At 48.4% G+C, this 17,850-nt stretch overlaps 2 protein-coding genes across 3 annotated transcripts; both read right to left on the bottom strand.

Moving 5' to 3' along the window:
- Nucleotides 1–4,244: 4,244 nt before the first annotated feature.
- yy1b (YY1 transcription factor b) lies at nt 4,245–9,960 on the bottom strand. Of its 2 annotated transcripts, none has more exons than XM_060041241.1 (5): nt 9,225–9,960; nt 8,220–8,382; nt 7,672–7,732; nt 6,916–7,074; nt 4,245–5,429 (listed from the first exon to the last, which is right to left on the bottom strand). In XM_060041241.1, the coding sequence occupies exons 1-5, from the start codon at nt 9,832–9,834 to the stop codon at nt 5,247–5,249; spliced, it is 1,176 nt and encodes a 391-aa protein (XP_059897224.1). In that variant the 5' UTR covers nt 9,835–9,960; the 3' UTR covers nt 4,245–5,246. The 2 variants fall into 2 exon arrangements, with proteins under 2 accessions (XP_059897224.1, XP_059897225.1); XM_060041242.1 differs by having other exon boundaries at nt 8,220–8,370; nt 9,225–9,959.
- Nucleotides 9,961–11,138: 1,178 nt separating this feature from the next.
- evlb (Enah/Vasp-like b) lies at nt 11,139–17,831 on the bottom strand. Its single transcript, XM_060042402.1, is given in 10 exon segments — nt 11,139–12,207; nt 13,174–13,231; nt 13,435–13,495; nt 13,991–14,051; nt 14,276–14,324; nt 14,484–14,519; nt 14,713–14,883; nt 15,793–15,970; nt 15,972–16,050; nt 17,274–17,831. Coding segments are annotated over 10 exon segments (795 nt in total). The 5' UTR covers nt 17,338–17,831; the 3' UTR covers nt 11,139–12,169.
- Nucleotides 17,832–17,850: the final 19 nt, after the last annotated feature.

Below are 17,850 nucleotides of genomic sequence, written 5' to 3'. Positions count from 1 at the left end.
GGTGGAGGTGGGCGCACTGTAAGAACCGGTGTAATTAAGAATGGATGGATGGATGATGGGAGGGCGGCGGATGCCAACTATTTATCTGTGATGTTAAGCTCTTTAAGAATCCCATTCACTGCGACTTAGCAGTGTGCTTATGTTAATCTGGTTATCACTGCAGACGTGGGGAGGGAGGGGTGGAAGGTGGTGGTGGTGGACCACATAGGTTTTCACTCGCTCCATTCAGAAATCTGCGACTCGTCACGCAGCACCCCACGCTCCGCTGAGCCGTCGCATATCGCATGTGTGTATTATACACATCCTTCCGCACACAGTTGTATTTATTGACACGTGCCGGCTGGATGCGGCCACCTCTTAACGCAATGGCTGTGGCTTCCTGCGCGAGGCCAATCATACATCATCCACCTTCCCCCGTGAAATGACTCACTCCTAAGCCTGGCATTACGCGTCTCGTTATCCAAGCACTGGTTGGCCGAGTCGTCAGGCGCCCATCGGTGTAATGGCCTCGGAGTTCTCCACTCACCGGGGATACGAGGCGCAAACGCCTTTACGCGCAGACACCGGGACACACACACACACACACACACACACACACACACACACACACACACAACACCACACACACACACACACACACACACACACAACACACACACCACACACCACACACACACACACACACACACACACACACACGGCGTAATGAGAGCAGAGGCTGCAGCGGTTTGATAATTGTCATCCAGCGTGGTGGTGATTGTACTGGCCCACGAGCAGGGTTTGAGATTGGGCTTGTCGGGTACGTAGGACATCATGAAAAAAATAAATTAAAAAAACGAAGCGCAAAGGGTCTTTTGATCCGCTCAGTCTATACGACCGCCGCGTCAAAAGCCGCTCAGGGCCGTATCACGCATTGATGCGGTTCCACCTCGTAACTTCAAATGGAGATGCAATAGCGGTCCTCGTTGAAGGAGCGGCGCACGTGCCAATCTTGCAACCGAGAGGAACGTGTGTGTGTGTGTGTGTGTGTGTGTGTGCGTCTGTGTGCGCGCGTGTGTGTGTGTCTGTGTGTGTGTCTGTGTGGGGCAGGCGGATGCGTGACAGGGTCCCGAAACACTGCATTAATCAAATAAAGGTCGGTTTGTGATAGGCATGCGAAACGACTTGAGGGAACCGGGGAGGAGATGGGCGGAGGGTTGGAGGGTGACAGAGAGACGGCAGAGAGAGAAGAACCGTGTGAGAGAGAAGAAATGGTTACACATATAAATATAGGCGAGAGAGAGAGAGAGAGAAAGAGAGAGAGAGAGAGAGTGAGAGAGAGAGAGAAAGAGAGAGAGAGAGAGAGGGGGAGAGAGAGAGGGAGAAAGAGAGAGGGAGGGAGGGAGGGAGGGAGAGAGAGGGAGAACGAGAGAGGGAGAAAGAGAGAGAGGCGGTAGAGAGAAAGAGAGGTAGGGAGAGAGAGAGAGTGAGAGAGAGGTAGAGAGGAGAGGTAGAGAGAGGTAGAGAGAGAGGTAGAGAGATGGTAGAGAGAGAGAGAGATGCGGGAGAAAAGAGCAAATGGTAAACCGACTGGCCATGTGGACCTCCCTGCCATCCGACAGGGGGGGTCTTCCTTAGCAGAAGTTTAATGCGTGCCCCACATGGTGGAACGAACAGAACCCCCCCCCTGCCCCCCTGTCAAGGTGGACTGCTTTGCTGTCGTCTACAGCGGCCGACATGAAATTCACAGGATTGTTCGGCGCTCGAAACCCTCTCTCTCTCTCTCTCTCTCTCTCCCTCTCGCCCTCCCTCTCTCTCTCCCTCTCGCCCTCCCTCCCTCCCTCTCTCTCTCTCTCTCTCTAGCTCCCTCGTCTCTGTTACCGTGGCAACATATTTTCTGCATGGAAATAGCATCTGAGGCAGTCGCGGGCTCTCGCTGTGCCCAGCGCAATAAACACACCAAACAGCATGGGGAGGTGCTGGAGGCGGTGCAGGTGTGAGTGGGGCAGGTGTTGGTGGTGCTGCAGGTGGTGGTGGTGTTGGTGGAAGTGGAGGAGGTGATAGTGTTGTGGATGAAGGTGGGCGGAGGTGATGTTGCAGGTGGTGGTCGAGGCGGTGGTGGTAGTGGCTGAGGTGACGGTGTTGTTGATGGAGGTGACAGTGCTGGAGGTGATGTTGCGGGTGGTGGTGTTGTGGACGGAGGCGGTGGAGGCCACGTTGCAGGTGGTGGCGGAGGAGTAGGTGGAAGTGATGGCGCTGTCGATGGAGTTGGAGGGGGCGGGGGTGGAGGCCACGCTGCAGGTGGTGGTTGGAGGAGGTGGTGTTGGTGGAGCGGCTTATGTGTGAATGTCAATAACACAGCGGGAGGCAGCGCTGAACACAACACAGGGAAACATTACCTACGGGAGCGCACTTATCGATCTCATGATGGCCATAGTTATCGCGTCGCCATTTCTGATGAGGTGACGCGGAAATTAATCAAAAAGGTGCGGATAGGGTAATGGGGTCCTACCTGCGTGGGATTACCAACACAGAGAGGAGGATTGTTATTGAGACACGTCAAATAAATGATATCAGGCAGAGGAGGGTCGAGAGGTTTGTGGGGCAATCCGGACATATTTTTGATTAAGTGTGGAGCCGGGGATGAAGGGTTTTTACCGGGGCTGGAGTGTCCCGGGCTGTCCCGGGTTTGTGGTTGAGTGCACTGAGTGTGCAGCCTCTTGTTTATTCGCCGGCCACGAACCCCGTGCCCTCACTGAGCGTGTGATGTTATTACGATGCGTTTGGGTGTGTGAGTAAAACAATGAACTACACGAGAAAAAAACAACACATGAGGAAGAAAATAACACACCGTAGGGATTTGAGGTTGTAAATCACAGTCCATCCATCAGCCGGGGGGGGGGGGGGGGGGGGGGGGGGAGTCGAGAGAGAGACACCTGGGTTAAATACAGGAGGGAGGGGGGGAGAGAGAGAGCCAGAGAGAGAAATAAGCATCTGAATGAGCAGGTGTTGGAGGCTTGACAGACTTCAGCTGCATAACAAGTAGCATTTACTCTCCGCTGCCTTTGTCAATCAAAAGACAGGCCGATCGACCAAACAAATACCGCCGCGCATCCATAGCAGTCAAGAGCCAGAGAGTGGAATCACACCTAAATGAGACTCAGGCACACAAACACACACACACAGGGACACACACACTGGTGTGACACACAGACGGCTTTAGGGATGCAGCCGTTGAGCTGAAATCGTCATCCACATACAGCCCTACGGTAAAGATGTTCACTAGGATATGAATATCAAACATACCTAGTACCCTCCAACATCAAAAAAACACATTTAAATGTTTGGAGTCTAGCCACAACAACTGAACACTGTCAAGCCTGCTGATTATCAAGCAAGCCAATACCAGTTCAGCACCATGGACAGCAACAGCGTTAGGTCACGGTAGAAATTGTCATACCATGTTTGGCCAATAGATGGCGATGAAGGCCAGTGGGCAAAGCGGCCAGCTGGGAGGATCCGGCCCGTCCTGCCCGGAAGCCTTTTTGGATGGGAAACTAGAAATCTTCTCTCTGGTTGGCTAAGCCTGACGATGAACCGAACCATGTCAAGTACTTGCCTAATCCTACCCAACCAGGTCGTTTTGTTGACTAAACATAAAAAATGTACAGTCGTTTTGTTGCTTAAACATAACAAGGTACAGTAGTTCTGTTGCCTAAACCAAACCACGTAGTTGTCCTTACTAAACCTAAATCCTTACTCCCTTATGGGATTGGGCCAATCCCATTTCTACCCCTTACGCCTTCCCCCTTCAAAACAAGGGGGAGGGGTAAGGGTAAGGGGTAGAAATGGGATTGGGCCCTAGTATCTGTGATTCCTAAACCTAACCACTCACCAGGAAAAGCCAATCAGAGGCAGAGTAAGGCATGCCATGCCTTTGCAGGTTCCGAATTTATCTTCCTGGAAGCAGGATGTTAGAATGCTGATCTAGAATCTGTAATAATCTTGCAGCCTCAACAGAAATAAGAGAAAACTCAGCACAAATGAAAGCTCAATTTACGAGGGGGCACAAGGGAATAGTTCTATTATTTTTTACAAGTGATAAATACAATCTTACTATACTTAAGATTAATCGATATGTCCAATATATAACGATTCAGATCGCCATATTAACCTGCTTTGAAAAAAATGGTTTCATTTGTTTCATTAGTTTTAATGAAAGGATACACACTCTTGAATTAAACCACTCCAATAAAAACCATTGCTTTTTGCGAACAGGGTGGAAATTGCCCTTTATTGATGGGGCTGTTGAGATATATGGTGTAATATGAATGAAAGGGATGTGAAACATTTGTACAGCTGTACATTACATACTAAACAGAAAGAAGGTGATGGTCTTGTAGTCTAGGAGACATAAATCGCCGGATAATTTAATACGGGGGAAGGTTCTCCTTTCGCGCCGTCGCAACATTTCATACAAAATATAAAGCAACTGACCAAAGGTTTCATCGGGTAACACTTGAAATCACGCCTCTATGTCTACATAATTGTAATACAGCCATACGATACAGGTATACAAGGTTATTCTGTTGGTTAGAGAAAACTACAATCAATAAGGAGGTGCCTACCTTCTAAACAAACGAACAAGCGTACCCTTTCTCCTTTCACGGGGGCTCTGTGTCACGCGGGAGGCCGGTTGATGTAGTCAAATCGTATAAACAACTCAAAGCGGGGAGAGAACGAAAACAACATTACAAAAATCATACTTTTTAGTAAACAACGCCCATCGTCTCGAGTGTACAATATGCACACTGAAGAAAAATCGAAAAGAAACCCTATAATTTAAAGAAAGAATAATCTAAAAAGGAAATAAAGCATGACAGGGTGTAGGTCCTCCGGTAGAGGAGTGGGTAAAAATAGTCTCTTATAGTAGTCCATGGAGAAGAGTGTGTGTGTGTGTGTGTGTGTGAGAGCAGGAGGGGGGGGGGGGGGGGGGGGAAATCTGGCCAAAGCAACAGCAGAAGTGTGCGTGTGTGTGTGTGCAGGGGGTAAAAACATGGCCAAATCCCCCCCCCCCCCCCCCCCCCCTTATTTATAACAAAGTCTTGTCATCTCGCTTCACCGTTCGAACCGTAAAGTCTTGAGATCCCGTTTCCGTGGCGTGCCTTCCAACCGAAGGTTTCCATGGTAACCCGTTGCCAGGGTTTTGCGTTGTAATGGGCCGTCGGGGTGTGTGTGTGGGGGAGGGCGGGGCAGTGCGCAGCGTCTCATTGGTTGTTTTTGGCTTTGGCGTGTGTGAGGATGTGCGACTTCAAGTTGGTGGACTGGGCGAACTTCTTGTTGCAGCCGTCGAACGGACAGACGTAGGGCCGGTCGCCTGTGTGGATGCGGACGTGGGTGCGGAGGTTGAAGTCCAGTGAGAACCTCTTCCCGCAGCCCTCGAACGTGCACTGGGAGGACAAAGCGGTTCGGGGAAAGGGTTAGTTGAGAGGCTTTTAGCAGTCGGTTTCATTTCTCTCTCTCTCGTTACTGAAGGAGCACATCGCTAACAAACACCTTTTGCTCGAAGCTTCCCTCTCGCAACAAGCCGCTACTGAAAGCCTAGCCGCGTGGAGCTTAGTGATTGGTACAACACAACGTGTACTTTGGCCCCCCCCCCCGTGCCACTATCAAAACACACACACACGACACAATCTGTGGCGAACCACTCTGCCCCCCTGACTACCACAACAGAGCAGGAGGGGGAGGAATATATATTCCTGTCCTATTAAGAAACAGAGCCTTTACCAAATACAAGCCTACCTGTAGTTTTCATTCTGATACAAAAACACAACCCAGGGGGGCCATGAGAAAACATTCACCTCCACTTCATTGCACTTTTATCATTCGGAAAAGTACATACAGTCAGCGTAATGCTATTCAGTATTCGCCAGACATCCTGGCCGACGCTTTCATCCACAGCGACTAACAGGAGATTCAGACTGACTGAATGGGTCGTTAATGAGCACATTGGGCATACAGGCGCCTGGCCTACAGTTAGACTGCCAGACACAGGGATTCGTACCGAGAACCTCCCAGCTAGGAGCCCAACACCCCAGCCACTAGAATACCCTGCCTGCCTCAACGTTATTTTGACAATTAAAAGTCAACTAATTATTGATACAAAAATAACAATAAAGCGAAGGGTTATGTTGGACTTAAAGAACGAAGCCTCCTGGAGACTCCTCGTGTAATGTGGGATCCAGCAGACCTCCTATGTTACAGCAGACCCTTTCAGAGAGAGAAGGCTCAGAGCCTGGCCTGGAAACCACAGGAGCGGCCTTAGGCCTTGGTTAATGTTTCCTTAGAGATTTGGGATGAAGTGGATGAGGCTTTCAGAAGGGGCCTTAACGTGTGTTTCTAGAGGGGCCGGCCTAGAGGATGGTCTGATGGTTGGAAATCTTTGCAGACGCCTTTTCTCAGATCGCGATCTGAGCCCGTCTGCTATAAGACTTTAGAATACTAATCTAAATTCTAAATTAGGAGTAGTCTCACAAACCAGACTTGGATTACTGAACTGAAGTCCAGGATTTGAAACTACTCTAAATGTAGAAATCCAACAAACAGAATTCTCCCCGACCACAATTTAGATTACACACCAAAATCTAAACTAGGAGTAGTCTCACTGACCAGATTTTAGATTAGTAATCTAAAGTCTTGTTGAAAGACTAAACTACTACAAATTTAGTTAAAAAAAAAAAGTACTCCAACAAACAGAAGTCTCACAGACCAGACGTTGAGATTACTAATCTAAAACCGGGTGTGTTAGACAACACCTAATTTAGATTCTAGAATAGTAATCTAGTCTGGGGTGTGAGAATTCTCCTGATGCTGTAAAGGCCGGGTGAATCACACGGCGTGGTCGAGGGATCAGAGGTCCACGGACTGACGGCTTACCTGGAAAGGCTTCTCCCCGGTGTGTACCAGTTGGTGCCGTTTTAGCTTGGAGCTCTCCACGAAGGCCTTGCCGCACTCCGCACACACGTGCACCCGGGGCCCGTGGGTGTGGAGGTGCTTCCTCATGGCCGAGTTGTCCCTGAACATCTTTGTGCATCCCTGCAGAAGAGGAGGGGGAGGGAGAGGTTTCAACGTGAGCTCAGTGGTGCAAAAAGTACAGTCCCCCACATATGGCTGAACAAGTATTGAATATTGTATTTCTGTGCGAGTATATGTAGTATTTTTTTTGTATGACCCGAAACCTGGTGTTGAAATGGAATGTGATGCAGTCATGTACCAAAACGTGAAGCATGAACCCAGTTGTGTATTTTGATGGTGTTCACTAGTGAGACAGTGAACCTGACATGTTATGCGGTTTGCGCACTCGTGTTTGTGCTACTGTTTGCGTTCAGTTTATGATTCAGCAAACAGGAATCCAGTTTTGAAAGTAGGTCATGTAAGCGTTACAAAACTATTCCAAAACCTCTAGCCGTGCAGACCTAAATAAAAACCTAAAAAGTTGCAAAACTTAAGTTTGAAACCATTAATCGTTGAGCTATAATAATATTTCAAACGTGGCTCCAGTCACAGCCCACTGAGGATGACTTTTTCATCCGTTAAAATATCAAGAAATGGTTCCTTTGACATCAAATACAATCAAGAGGATAATCCTCCAGAGATTGTCACAATACAACCAAGATATCACATAAAACCTACTTTATGAGGGCAAGCTATCGTCCTGGGAGCGTCATCTTCTTTGATTTTCCTGGGCTTCATCCTGTAAAAAAGTTAACAAAATTGAAAGCGGTCTCTTGAGACTCACAAGACTCCATAATAATACTACCGAGCCAACACTCCCACTTAGAAATCGATTTTAATCATAGTGATTCTTTAATAAAATATAGTTTTGTTGAATCGGTGTAGCACCAACACCATTGGAGAAGGCATGACAACAATATCTCAAGGGGAGTTTGATTTACATTGATAAAATGGGATTGGACCGGTGATACTGGCAAGCATTTTGTCAATGGCCCACTAACGTTTGTGAAATGAACCGGGAATGACACTGTTAAAAAATATTCACACAATGTTGTTCATCATGATCTACACACTTATATTCAAATATGTAAATAGCCAAATTACTATATGATATATCGACCTTTTGATTCATTTGACCTTAAGTGGTTACATATTGAAGCCGAAAATAAATAACGACGTTTTTTCAGCACATGAAATCAGTGACACATAAAAACCGTAGGACTCACCGTGCAAACTCAGCCAGCTGCTTAGGGTCCGAGAGGTCGATACCAGGGATGCCGCCAGGGGGTAGCTTCTTCCCCGTCATGTATTCAGAGTAGTCCGGCGGGGAGTTATCCCCGATGATCTGTTCCTCCACCACTGACTCATGGTCAATGTCTTTATGGTGATCTAGGACACATTGTAGAGACTGAACCGATAACATACTAACTTTCCCTGAGCTAAACCACCCCCAGGCTGGGCCAATACGTTAAAAAAGTCGCATTAGTTCAACTATTATGCATAAAACTCCCCATACGGGCCTACACAACGTATTAATGTTCTATTTTTACTTATCAGATTTATCTAAGTGGTGATTATGGCTAGGATATATCTACATTCACATGCAGAAACATCCCCTATAAACAGCTGACTTGTGGGCTACATTTGACCGAGGCAACCTGCGGCAGCGCCCGCCACTCTTCCGCCTTAATCCCCTCCGTCGACCCGGTGGATTCAAACCACCGTGGGACCGGGAACCATAATACAAAATAAACGTACTTCCCCCTTTAAAGACATAAGCAGCCCCGTAAGAGCCCCGGTGTTGTGCCACCACTCGCGGCCTGCTAAGACCAAACGGTGTGTGTCTGTATGTATGCGTGTTTGTGGTTCGCTTCCCTCCCGGCCGCAGCCGCCATGACGGTCTGGCCCTCAACCATCGCCATTTTTTCGGGCCGCCGCCATACTTACTATTCTCGGGGAATATGGCGGCGCCCAGCAACACCTAAAAACATGGCCTCCCTTCAAAACAAAAACATTTCAATCTACTGCGGGGCGCATTTTTGTTGTTTTTAAAAGTGCATTCGTTCTGCCTTCTTTGGTTCGACTATGCGGAACACTATTCCAGGAAATAGGCTGGTGCATGGACAACGCCCTGCAACAGGGCCTCATGCACGGCTCTGAAAACCGTGCAGGAACAATGCGGTGGACGATGTTATGCTACCGAATTGACAGATGAGACCGGGACCACTCACCCGATGCCCACATCGTGACGGAAAACTCCCCTTCCAGTGTCTTTATCTGCACCTGTTTCTGTTCCCATTTTCTACCGCTGGCCTCCGCGCCACTAAGATAGCTCTTTTTGCCCGATTTCTTGCCGCCGCCGCCTCGCTTCATCCGACCCACCGAGCTCTTCCCGGCCACGGTCACCAAAGTCTGTTCAATGTACTCGTCCTCCACACCGGGGGCCGGCACGGGGATGAGGATCTGATCCTCGAAACCCCCGTCGGCGTGCAGGTCGGAGTCATCGCCGCCGACCACCTCCTCCCGGGTCTGCACCAGGATCACCTCTTGGTGGTGGTGGTGGTGATGGTGGTGGTGGTGGATCGAGTTGGGGTCGTCGGTAACCAGTGGTTGTAGCGCGATCATAGGCTGGTCGTCTTCCTCTTCTTCGTCCTCGTCGTCTTCGTCCTCATCTTCGTCGTCGTCCTCTTCCTCCTCCTCGTCGTCGTCTTCTTCCCCGACCACCGTGGTCTCGATAGTTTCCACTGGTATCGTTTCAACCTCGATCTCGTGTAGCTCTACTATCTCGGCCGGCATGTCCGAGCCGTCCGTCTCTATGTACAGCGTATCCCCGGATGCCATGTTGTATTCCGCCAGCTTTCCTCTTTCATACACGGCGTGGTGCTCGTTTTGGCCCCACAAACACACCCCCTGCTCCTGTCTCTGTGCTCCCTCTTCGAATCGACCCAACTCTTCACAGCGTCCCGTTCCACCTCTCGTTGCCACTACGCTGCCATGGCCAAACAACGCGATACTTGGAGCACGCAAAGTTCAGTTATAAAAATAGACTGAGAAATCAATTGGTGAGTTGAATAAAGACCTATTTAAGGTTATTATGTATGCTCAAGCCCTGCAGAGACAGAATAGTTAAAAAAAGATTTCTGTGATGATATTCGCATCCGTACGCCCCTCAATGCCTCTAGTCAGTCTAGTATCAAACTAACTAAGAAAGAAGGTTTTTACATTATGAGCTGTGATTTCTATTCCCCGTGTGACTTTCATACTTTCAGTATGATAATAAGGTATTTGGCCATTTTCTTAAATATGGATTTTGTACTTTTTTTTATTTCAATCTTTATTTCAGGGTAATCCCTGAAAACTGTCCCGTGGATTGTATTTTTGTTTATTAAGATTGTTTACCATAGTAAAATATGCATACATCTACTACTACGGGTAGCAATATTAATACAAATACCAATAATGCAGTATAATACATTTTAACAGACATTTCCCGCCTTGGTTATGGTTTGAGATAAATCCAATCATCTTTATTGCAGAAACAGAAACAACTCAAACTAATTTGGAGGCTCTTTTAAACCCAAGTGGACGAGATAAAACCCATTCTGGCAATCGAGCCGGTGTGTAATTGAGGGATAAGTAATTGTGGGGTGGTGTATTCATTTAAACCACCGATATTTATGAGCTGGTGCGATTTCCTAACGCCTCTAACGACCATACATATGGCTGCAAACCCTTTATCTTCAGATTAAAAAACCATTTGCTGTTAAACGCAGGCCTGTTAAAGAGCAGTCAAGCCTTGAGTGATTCTTCTACAACTTGATTAGAATTGCTTTAGGGTGGCATTTCATCTCTTTTGAGACTCTCTGAGGAGAGAAGTAGCCGAAATAAAGGGCCAAACGACGTAGAATGACACCCTGACAGAACGGGCTTATTGCACTTCCGCTTTCCAACATCGAAGCTATTATTTTTCACGTTCCTTGATATTGTTTTCTATCCAAATAAAACGAGCCAGACATTTAAATGAAATTACTTTGTAAAGCCTTACAACTCAAACTGTGTAAACCGAAAAGATGTAGGCTATACGAAAACAATAATAATATACTTAATAAAAAATAAAAAAAAGAGACCATCCTCTTTATCCAAGACATTGTTCACAGTTTTATTGACTCCCATTTTAAACTCAGTGTTTTTCATCATCAAAACCAGGAATCACTTTGTCATAAAATGAATGAATGAATAATAAAATGAATAATACTTCATCAAATCCTTGCAGCCAATAAACATTTTATTAACAACATGATCACAAATACTCTGGTGTGTGTGTGTTTTTTTTTTTCTTCATAAGTTTGCAATATCTAAAGAACAATATTTTATTTCACCCTCTGTCTCAGGCCAAGACCTGGGATTTTTCAGTCAGTCAAAACGTTGATTTTTTGTTTTGGGGGAAAAAGAATACAAAAGTCAGGTCAGATGTTGAAAACGGTGTTCTTTGAATACGATCTATGACAAAAAAATAAAACAAAATTCATGATGATTCATGATTCATATAAAATACAAAAGGTTGACATAAAATAATGTGCAATATAATATACCGGTCAAAATTATCATTACCATCGTTATCGCATCATTATCACCACTGTTGCTACCAAACTACTACAACTCGCATTGACTGCATGACACTGACAATCGTAAAAATGAACGCAGATAACAATGAAACGATCGCAACAGCAATATCATCTCCGTACAAATTTTTTGAAAAAAAAAGAAACGCCGTTGTTTTTTCCTTTTCTTTTTTAAACTGAGGACAGAAGGGCTTACTGGTCTAACAAACAGACAAAAATTTCAACAAACCATAATAATCAGTGCGAGCGAATGCCGACCCCGTCCCCACCCCCACCCACCACCACCACCACCACCACGATCACCACCACTACCCTCGTATCCTCCTTTAAAAAAAAAAAACGAAACTAAACTGTTGTGGGACGAGAGACGAGACGCAGGTCGCCGCGTGGCAGGGATCACCACGGCAACGCGGAATGAAACAGATGTCACAGTCTGGGCCTCTCCATTTCCTGACGTTCTCCTCCCTCCTCTAGACTGCAGCGGGGGGGGGGCTGCAGGGGTGATGGTGCGCGGGTGGGGGGGGGGGTCTGAACGAAGAAACTGCTCCGGTAGATTATGTCGTGCTGATTCTACTGAGTTCGTGTCTAATGGCTGTAAAATACAGAGTGAGAAAGAGGGAGGGAGAGAGAGAGGGAGAGAGAAAGGGAGAGAGTGGGAGAAGGGGAGAGGGGGGGAGGGGGGAGGGGGGGGTGAGACAGAGGGAGAATCCATTAGTACACAGTTGAGGTGATGAATCAATAATGGCACAAACGAGATATAAGAAAACACATAAAAAGGTAAAGAAACATAAAAACATATATTGTGGCAAAATATATTTTAATGCTTTAGGTAATTGGGTGGAAACAGGAATGCTGTGGACATGTCCTATTTCCTGACATTAAAGTATCACGATAATCCTGACTTAAATGTCATGTATATTTCATGCTTGGTTGAGAGCCTGCAGTGCCACCTGGTGGTTGCAACACTGAGTCTTGCAGTGTTGCAACTCCCTGTAATATGCTTCTTCCATACAGTGAAGGCCAATGTGCACCAGATTCGGTACAGCTACGGTATAGAAGCCGTGCGTGTGCCGGAATGGACTCGCCCACACGTCTATCAGCGCACCAATGTCCACCGGTTGCTGATGCGGCAGTTTTTTTTGTTTGTTTTATGCGGAAGCCCTCCTAAACATTCAGGTCATTCAGCAGGCACTTTAACCAAAGCGACTTACACCAGTTAATGCCCACATTCACACATCGACAGCGGAGTCAGCCATGCAAGGCGACAGCCAGCTCCGTATATGGAGCGATTCAGGTTAGGTCTCTTGCTCAATGACACCTCGACACATGGAACTAGGAGGAGCCGGGGATCGAACGAGCAACCTTCAGGTTACCAGTCTACCTCCTAAGCTGACACCGTATTTCATACCGTTGCGATTTTTTTCCACATTTGTCGACTTGTGACACATGGCGGAACAGAATTGCCGCGAGGTAGTGATGAATGGTGTGTAGGAGGAGGTGCACGTTGGCCTTAAGTGCCTTTAAAAGTTGAGTGAGGGAGATAAGAAATAGGGCGTACCATCAATTATTTCATCCTTTACTTTGTGTAATTCACGGACCACCTCATCCAAGATTTCTGTTGAGACAGAAACAAAACAACGCAACGTCACAATTCAATGGATTTTTTTCTATCTTATTATGTTCTAGAGGTTTGGTTGACAAAGTATAATGGTTATTCTGATTAAAGCGTCATGGGGTTGAAGTTCCTCGAAAACACAAATTGGAAATGCAAGGCAGCAGGTGTGCTGCACCCTCTGTGTAAAACCATATGCATATGCACCTGTTTCATCCTGTCCAGGTCTAAGGCGTCTGTTTCACTGCTGCTCCCGACAGGCCTTACCCTGCGGCACAGGGAATCCATTAGATAGTACAGAGTACACATCATCACCGCTCAGACGCACACCAACCAGAACTACATCAACCAGAACAACCACACCCAGAATGACAACCCCAGAACTAAACCAACAATAACTACAACACCCAGAGCTACACCTTGTGCCCTATAACCCAGAACTACAGCCCTAGAACTACATCTCCCAGACCTACACCCATAGAACTACACCATCCAGAGCTAAATCTCCCTGAACTACATCAGCCAGAACTACAACACCCAGAACTACACCACCCAGAACTACACCACCCAGAACTACACCAGCCAGAACGACCCCCTGAGAACTATACCGCTAGAACAACAACTCCCAGCACTACACCTCATGGCCTATACCACCCAGAACTACATCAGCCAGAACTACAGCACCAGGAACTACATCACCTAGAGCTACATTCCCAGACCTGTGTGGGGCCTGTCCTAGCCCTGTCTAGACCCCAGCTCCTACCTGGACACCAGTGATGATCGTTCTGCTGAGTTGGCCCGGTCCCAAGGCTTCTTCGCACCATCTGAAAGACAACACCACACCTTCATGTGTGTAGGTTTTTGTGTGTGTGTGTGTGTGTGTGTGTGTGTGTGTGTGTGTGTGTGTGTGTGTGTGTGTGTGTGTTTGTGTGTGTGTGTGTGTGTGTGTGTGTTCGTGTGTGCGTGTGTGCGTGTGTGTGTGTGTGTGTGTGTGTGTGTGTGTGTGTGTGTGTGTGTGTGTGTGTGTGTGTGTGTGCAGTTATCGCACCTGTGGAATTCTGGCTTCGGGTACTGGGTGAGGGAGAATTTGGGTCTTCCTGCAGGAACATGAAGGTAAAATACATCAATCATTCAATCAATCAATCACTCAATCAGATGATATCCATCCATCCATCTATCCATCCATCTATCCATCCATCTCTCCCTGAGTCATTCGCTCCAGATCGTGGATGATGGATGAAGGGGTGAACTCTTACATTTTGGTTGTCCTCTGGCCTCTCTGAAAGTAGTTCCTTCAGAGGAGAAGAAGAATCCTCAAGTCAGAAAGAAGCATAAAAAAGCCTTCAAAACACACACACACACACACACACACACACACACACACACACACACACACACACACACACACACACACACACACAGTTATGGTACAAGCTTCGACCCTATGTGGCGGCCATGCATTAGCCTTAGCCTAGCCTATTCAGCTAGCCAATAGGAGTTTGAATGGAGGTCAATGAGAGAGCCTTGTAGTGTGGTTGACCTTCGCGCTAGCAGGGCGTTCATCTCCTCCATCAGCCCCCCGCCCCCCCCACCGCTGGTCCTGTTGGCGTCGTTCTTGTTGCTCGGAGCTACGTTGGAGTTGGAGCTGTCCTCCGACTGCAAGGAGAGGAGACGAGGAGAGGAGACGAGGAGAGGAGGGGAGAGGAGATGAGGGGAGGGGAGGAGAGAGGAGGAGAGGAGGGGAGAGGAGATGAGAGGAGGAGAGAGGAGGAGAGGAGAGGGGGAGGGGAGGAGAGGAGGGGAGATGAGATGAGAGGAGGAGAGAGGAGGGGAGGAGAGAGGAGGAGAGGAGGAGAGAGGAGGGAGGAGGGAAGGAGGGGAGGAGAGAGGAGGAGAGAGGAGGAGAGAGGAGATGAGAGGAGGAGAGGAGAGGGGAGGAGAGGAGTGGAGAGGAGGTAAGAAGGGGAGAGAGGAGGAGGAGAGGAGGGGAGGAAAGAGGAGAGGAGGGGAGAGGAGGAGGGGAGAGGAGAGGAGTGGAGAGGAGGTGAGGAGGGGAAGGGAGAGGAGGAGGAGGGAGGAGAGAGGAGGAGAGGAGCAGAAAGGAGGGGAGAAGAGAAGTGACGTAAGCAGAGGAGAGGAGGAGATGAGTTGAGAGGAGAGGAACGGAAAGGAGAAGACAGAAACGAGCCGTTAAGAAGAGACGAAAAGCAGCTCTATTTCAGCCATCCCCCAACATACAAAGCATACAACTACCTCACAGCATTCACCCACACATGCCATCTCTCTCCCATTACACAACACCCAACAACGGCCCAACGCCTGTCTCTGAAGGCCTGAGACGAGCCCTTAACTCAGGCACCCAGTGCAGGAAGTCTCCTCAAAACGGGGACAACTTCTGGAAGTCAACATCAGCGGCGCTAACGTCAACACGCCTTGAAGTCGGGGCCCACCTGCTGTGGCTCCGCAGGTGATAAACACACGGATCAACACGGTTATGGGCCCCTGAGGGAAGCCATCAAAGTCGGCCGGGGCGGGGGGATTAGAGATTAAACGGCACCGGCTCACTCTTTGAACGCGTCGCAGCTTGGCGCCGGCGATCATGGCGGCCAGTCCCGTTGGCCGCTGGGCTCGTCTCCGCGGAAACCTCCCCCGCCTCCCCCCATTGGCAGCGGCGGGGGGAGGGGGAGGGGGCGGCGCGCCCGCGGAGGGGGGAGGAGGTCCGGGGGGAGGCGGTGGTGGCGGGGGGTCCGCCCCCACCCATGGGGGGCGGCATCACGGGGGGAGCCACCGAGAGCACAGCCTGGTGGCCCTGGAAGGGAGAACCTGTGGGAGAGAGAGGTAGAGAGAGAGAGAGAGAGAGAGAGAGGGGGGGGCGAGAGAGAGAGAGAGAGAGAGAGAGAGAGAGAGAGAGAGAGGGAGGGGGGGGCGAGAGAGAGAGAGAGAGAGAGAGAGAGGAGAGAGAGAGAGAGAGAGAGAGGGAGAGAGAGAGAGAGAGAGAGAGAGGGAGGGAGAGAGAGAGGGAGAGAGAGAGAGAGAGAGAGAGAGAGGGGGGGGGGGGGGGAGAGAGAGAGAGAGAGAGAGAGGAGGGGCGAGAGAGGAGAGAGAGAGAGAGAGAGGAGAGAGAGAGAGAGGAGAGAGAGAGAGAGAGAGAGAGAAAGAGCGATTGAGAGAGAGAGGGGAGAGAGCGATGGGTAGAGGGGGGAGAGAGAGAGAGAGAGGGAGAGAGAAAGAGGGAGAGAGAAAGAGAAGAGAGAGAGAGAGAGGGGGGGAGAGGGAGAGAGAGAAAGACAGAGAGAGCAGAGGGAGAGAGAGAAAGACAGAGAGACAGAGAGAGAGAGAGACAGAGAGACAGAGAGAGAGAGAGGGGAGAGAGAGAGGGCGGTAGGGAGAGAGGGAGGAAGAGAGAGAGAGCGAGAGAGAGAGAGAGAGAGAGAGAGAGAGAGAGAGAGAAAGAGGAGAAAGAGTGGAAGGAAGATGGATGAAATGACAAAGGAGAGAGGTGAAAAAATTCAAAGATAGGAAAAGAGAGAACGGGAAAAAGAGAAAGAGGAAGAGAGTCGACAGGGAAATAAGTGTTGAGGATGTCAGCACAAATATTCAGTGTAACTCTGCTGTGCGCAAGTGGTCTGTCGCTATGGATACAAGGGGATGTGGTGTCATAGTCAAGCTGCAGTGACGCTAAAAAAGACTAACAGTCTCCCCTTATAAATCGACTCATCAGGTGCGTCTCCTCAATGTTTTGAAGAGTTATGTTGATTGTTATGTTAGCTGCTTTTACCCCTTGAGTGTCATAGGGTTGAAGAGGGGTAAAGAAAGAGAGCGTAGAGAGAGTGTCTAAGGGTTAAAGGAGGCTTAGACCATCAAAAGGAAAGTAACAGTGTGCACATTATTATGCTCCACACGGAGCCTCCTCTAGCAGATAGAGGGGTTGAGGAGGTGTGCATCCAGCCCCAGGGTTCAGTCTGGGTGTAGACACACACCTCAGTGTTTAGTGTGGTTGTGGGTACACACCTCAGTGTGTGTTCAGTGTGGGAGTCGATACACACCTGAGTTGGAGGACCGTCGCTCTCGCTCCATGTGCGCCTGCATCTGCTGCTGCTGCTCCATCATCTGTCTGCAGGAGACAACAGCTGTGATATCACCTCCCGCTCTATACCCAGCCTTTACAATAGAAAGGGTACTTTATACCACAGCCACGACATCATTCATAACACAGCCAATGACATCATTCATACCACAGCCACATTACCTCATAAAACGTACTTTATACCACCGCCATGACATCACATCATTCATACCGCCGTCCATGACTTCACATCAATCATTGATTCCAAATATTTATGCCATTCATGACGTCTTGAATTCAGAGCCAATGATATGGTTCTGAATTCAAGAAGACATTTTGGTTAAAAGTGTCTGCTAGATGACTAAACACAAAATAGTAAATCCTAAAGTTATATTACAATCGTTTCCTTAAATGTTATCCTACACTACCAAAGCATCACTAGCCTGAGGAAGACTAGATCAAAAAGCCTGTGGTTGCAATTTGATAGATACAAGCCAATCAGAGCAACAAAAAGTGACGCACATCCAGCGGCAGCCATCTTGGTGGATTATCGCAAA

The sequence above is a fragment of the Gadus macrocephalus genome, chromosome 21 (genome assembly GCF_031168955.1).
Source record: "Gadus macrocephalus chromosome 21, ASM3116895v1".
Taxonomy (NCBI): Eukaryota; Metazoa; Chordata; class Actinopteri; order Gadiformes; family Gadidae; genus Gadus; species Gadus macrocephalus.
This window is presented reverse-complemented; position numbering and strand designations above follow the sequence as displayed.

Excerpts from the sequence above, each read along its gene's own strand:
- yy1b (XM_060041241.1), bottom strand. The coding sequence starts at position 9,834 with ATGGCATCCGGGGATACGCTGTACATAGAGACGGACGGCTCGGACATG. Across the intron at positions 8,383-9,224 it reads CGTCACGATGTGGGCATCGG|ATCACCATAAAGACATTGAC; the intron begins GTGAGTGGTCCC and ends AATGTGTCCTAG. Across the intron at positions 5,430-6,915 it reads CCGGGGAGAAGCCTTTCCAG|TGCACGTTCGAGGGCTGCGG; the intron begins GTAAGCCGTCAG and ends TTGTCCTCCCAG.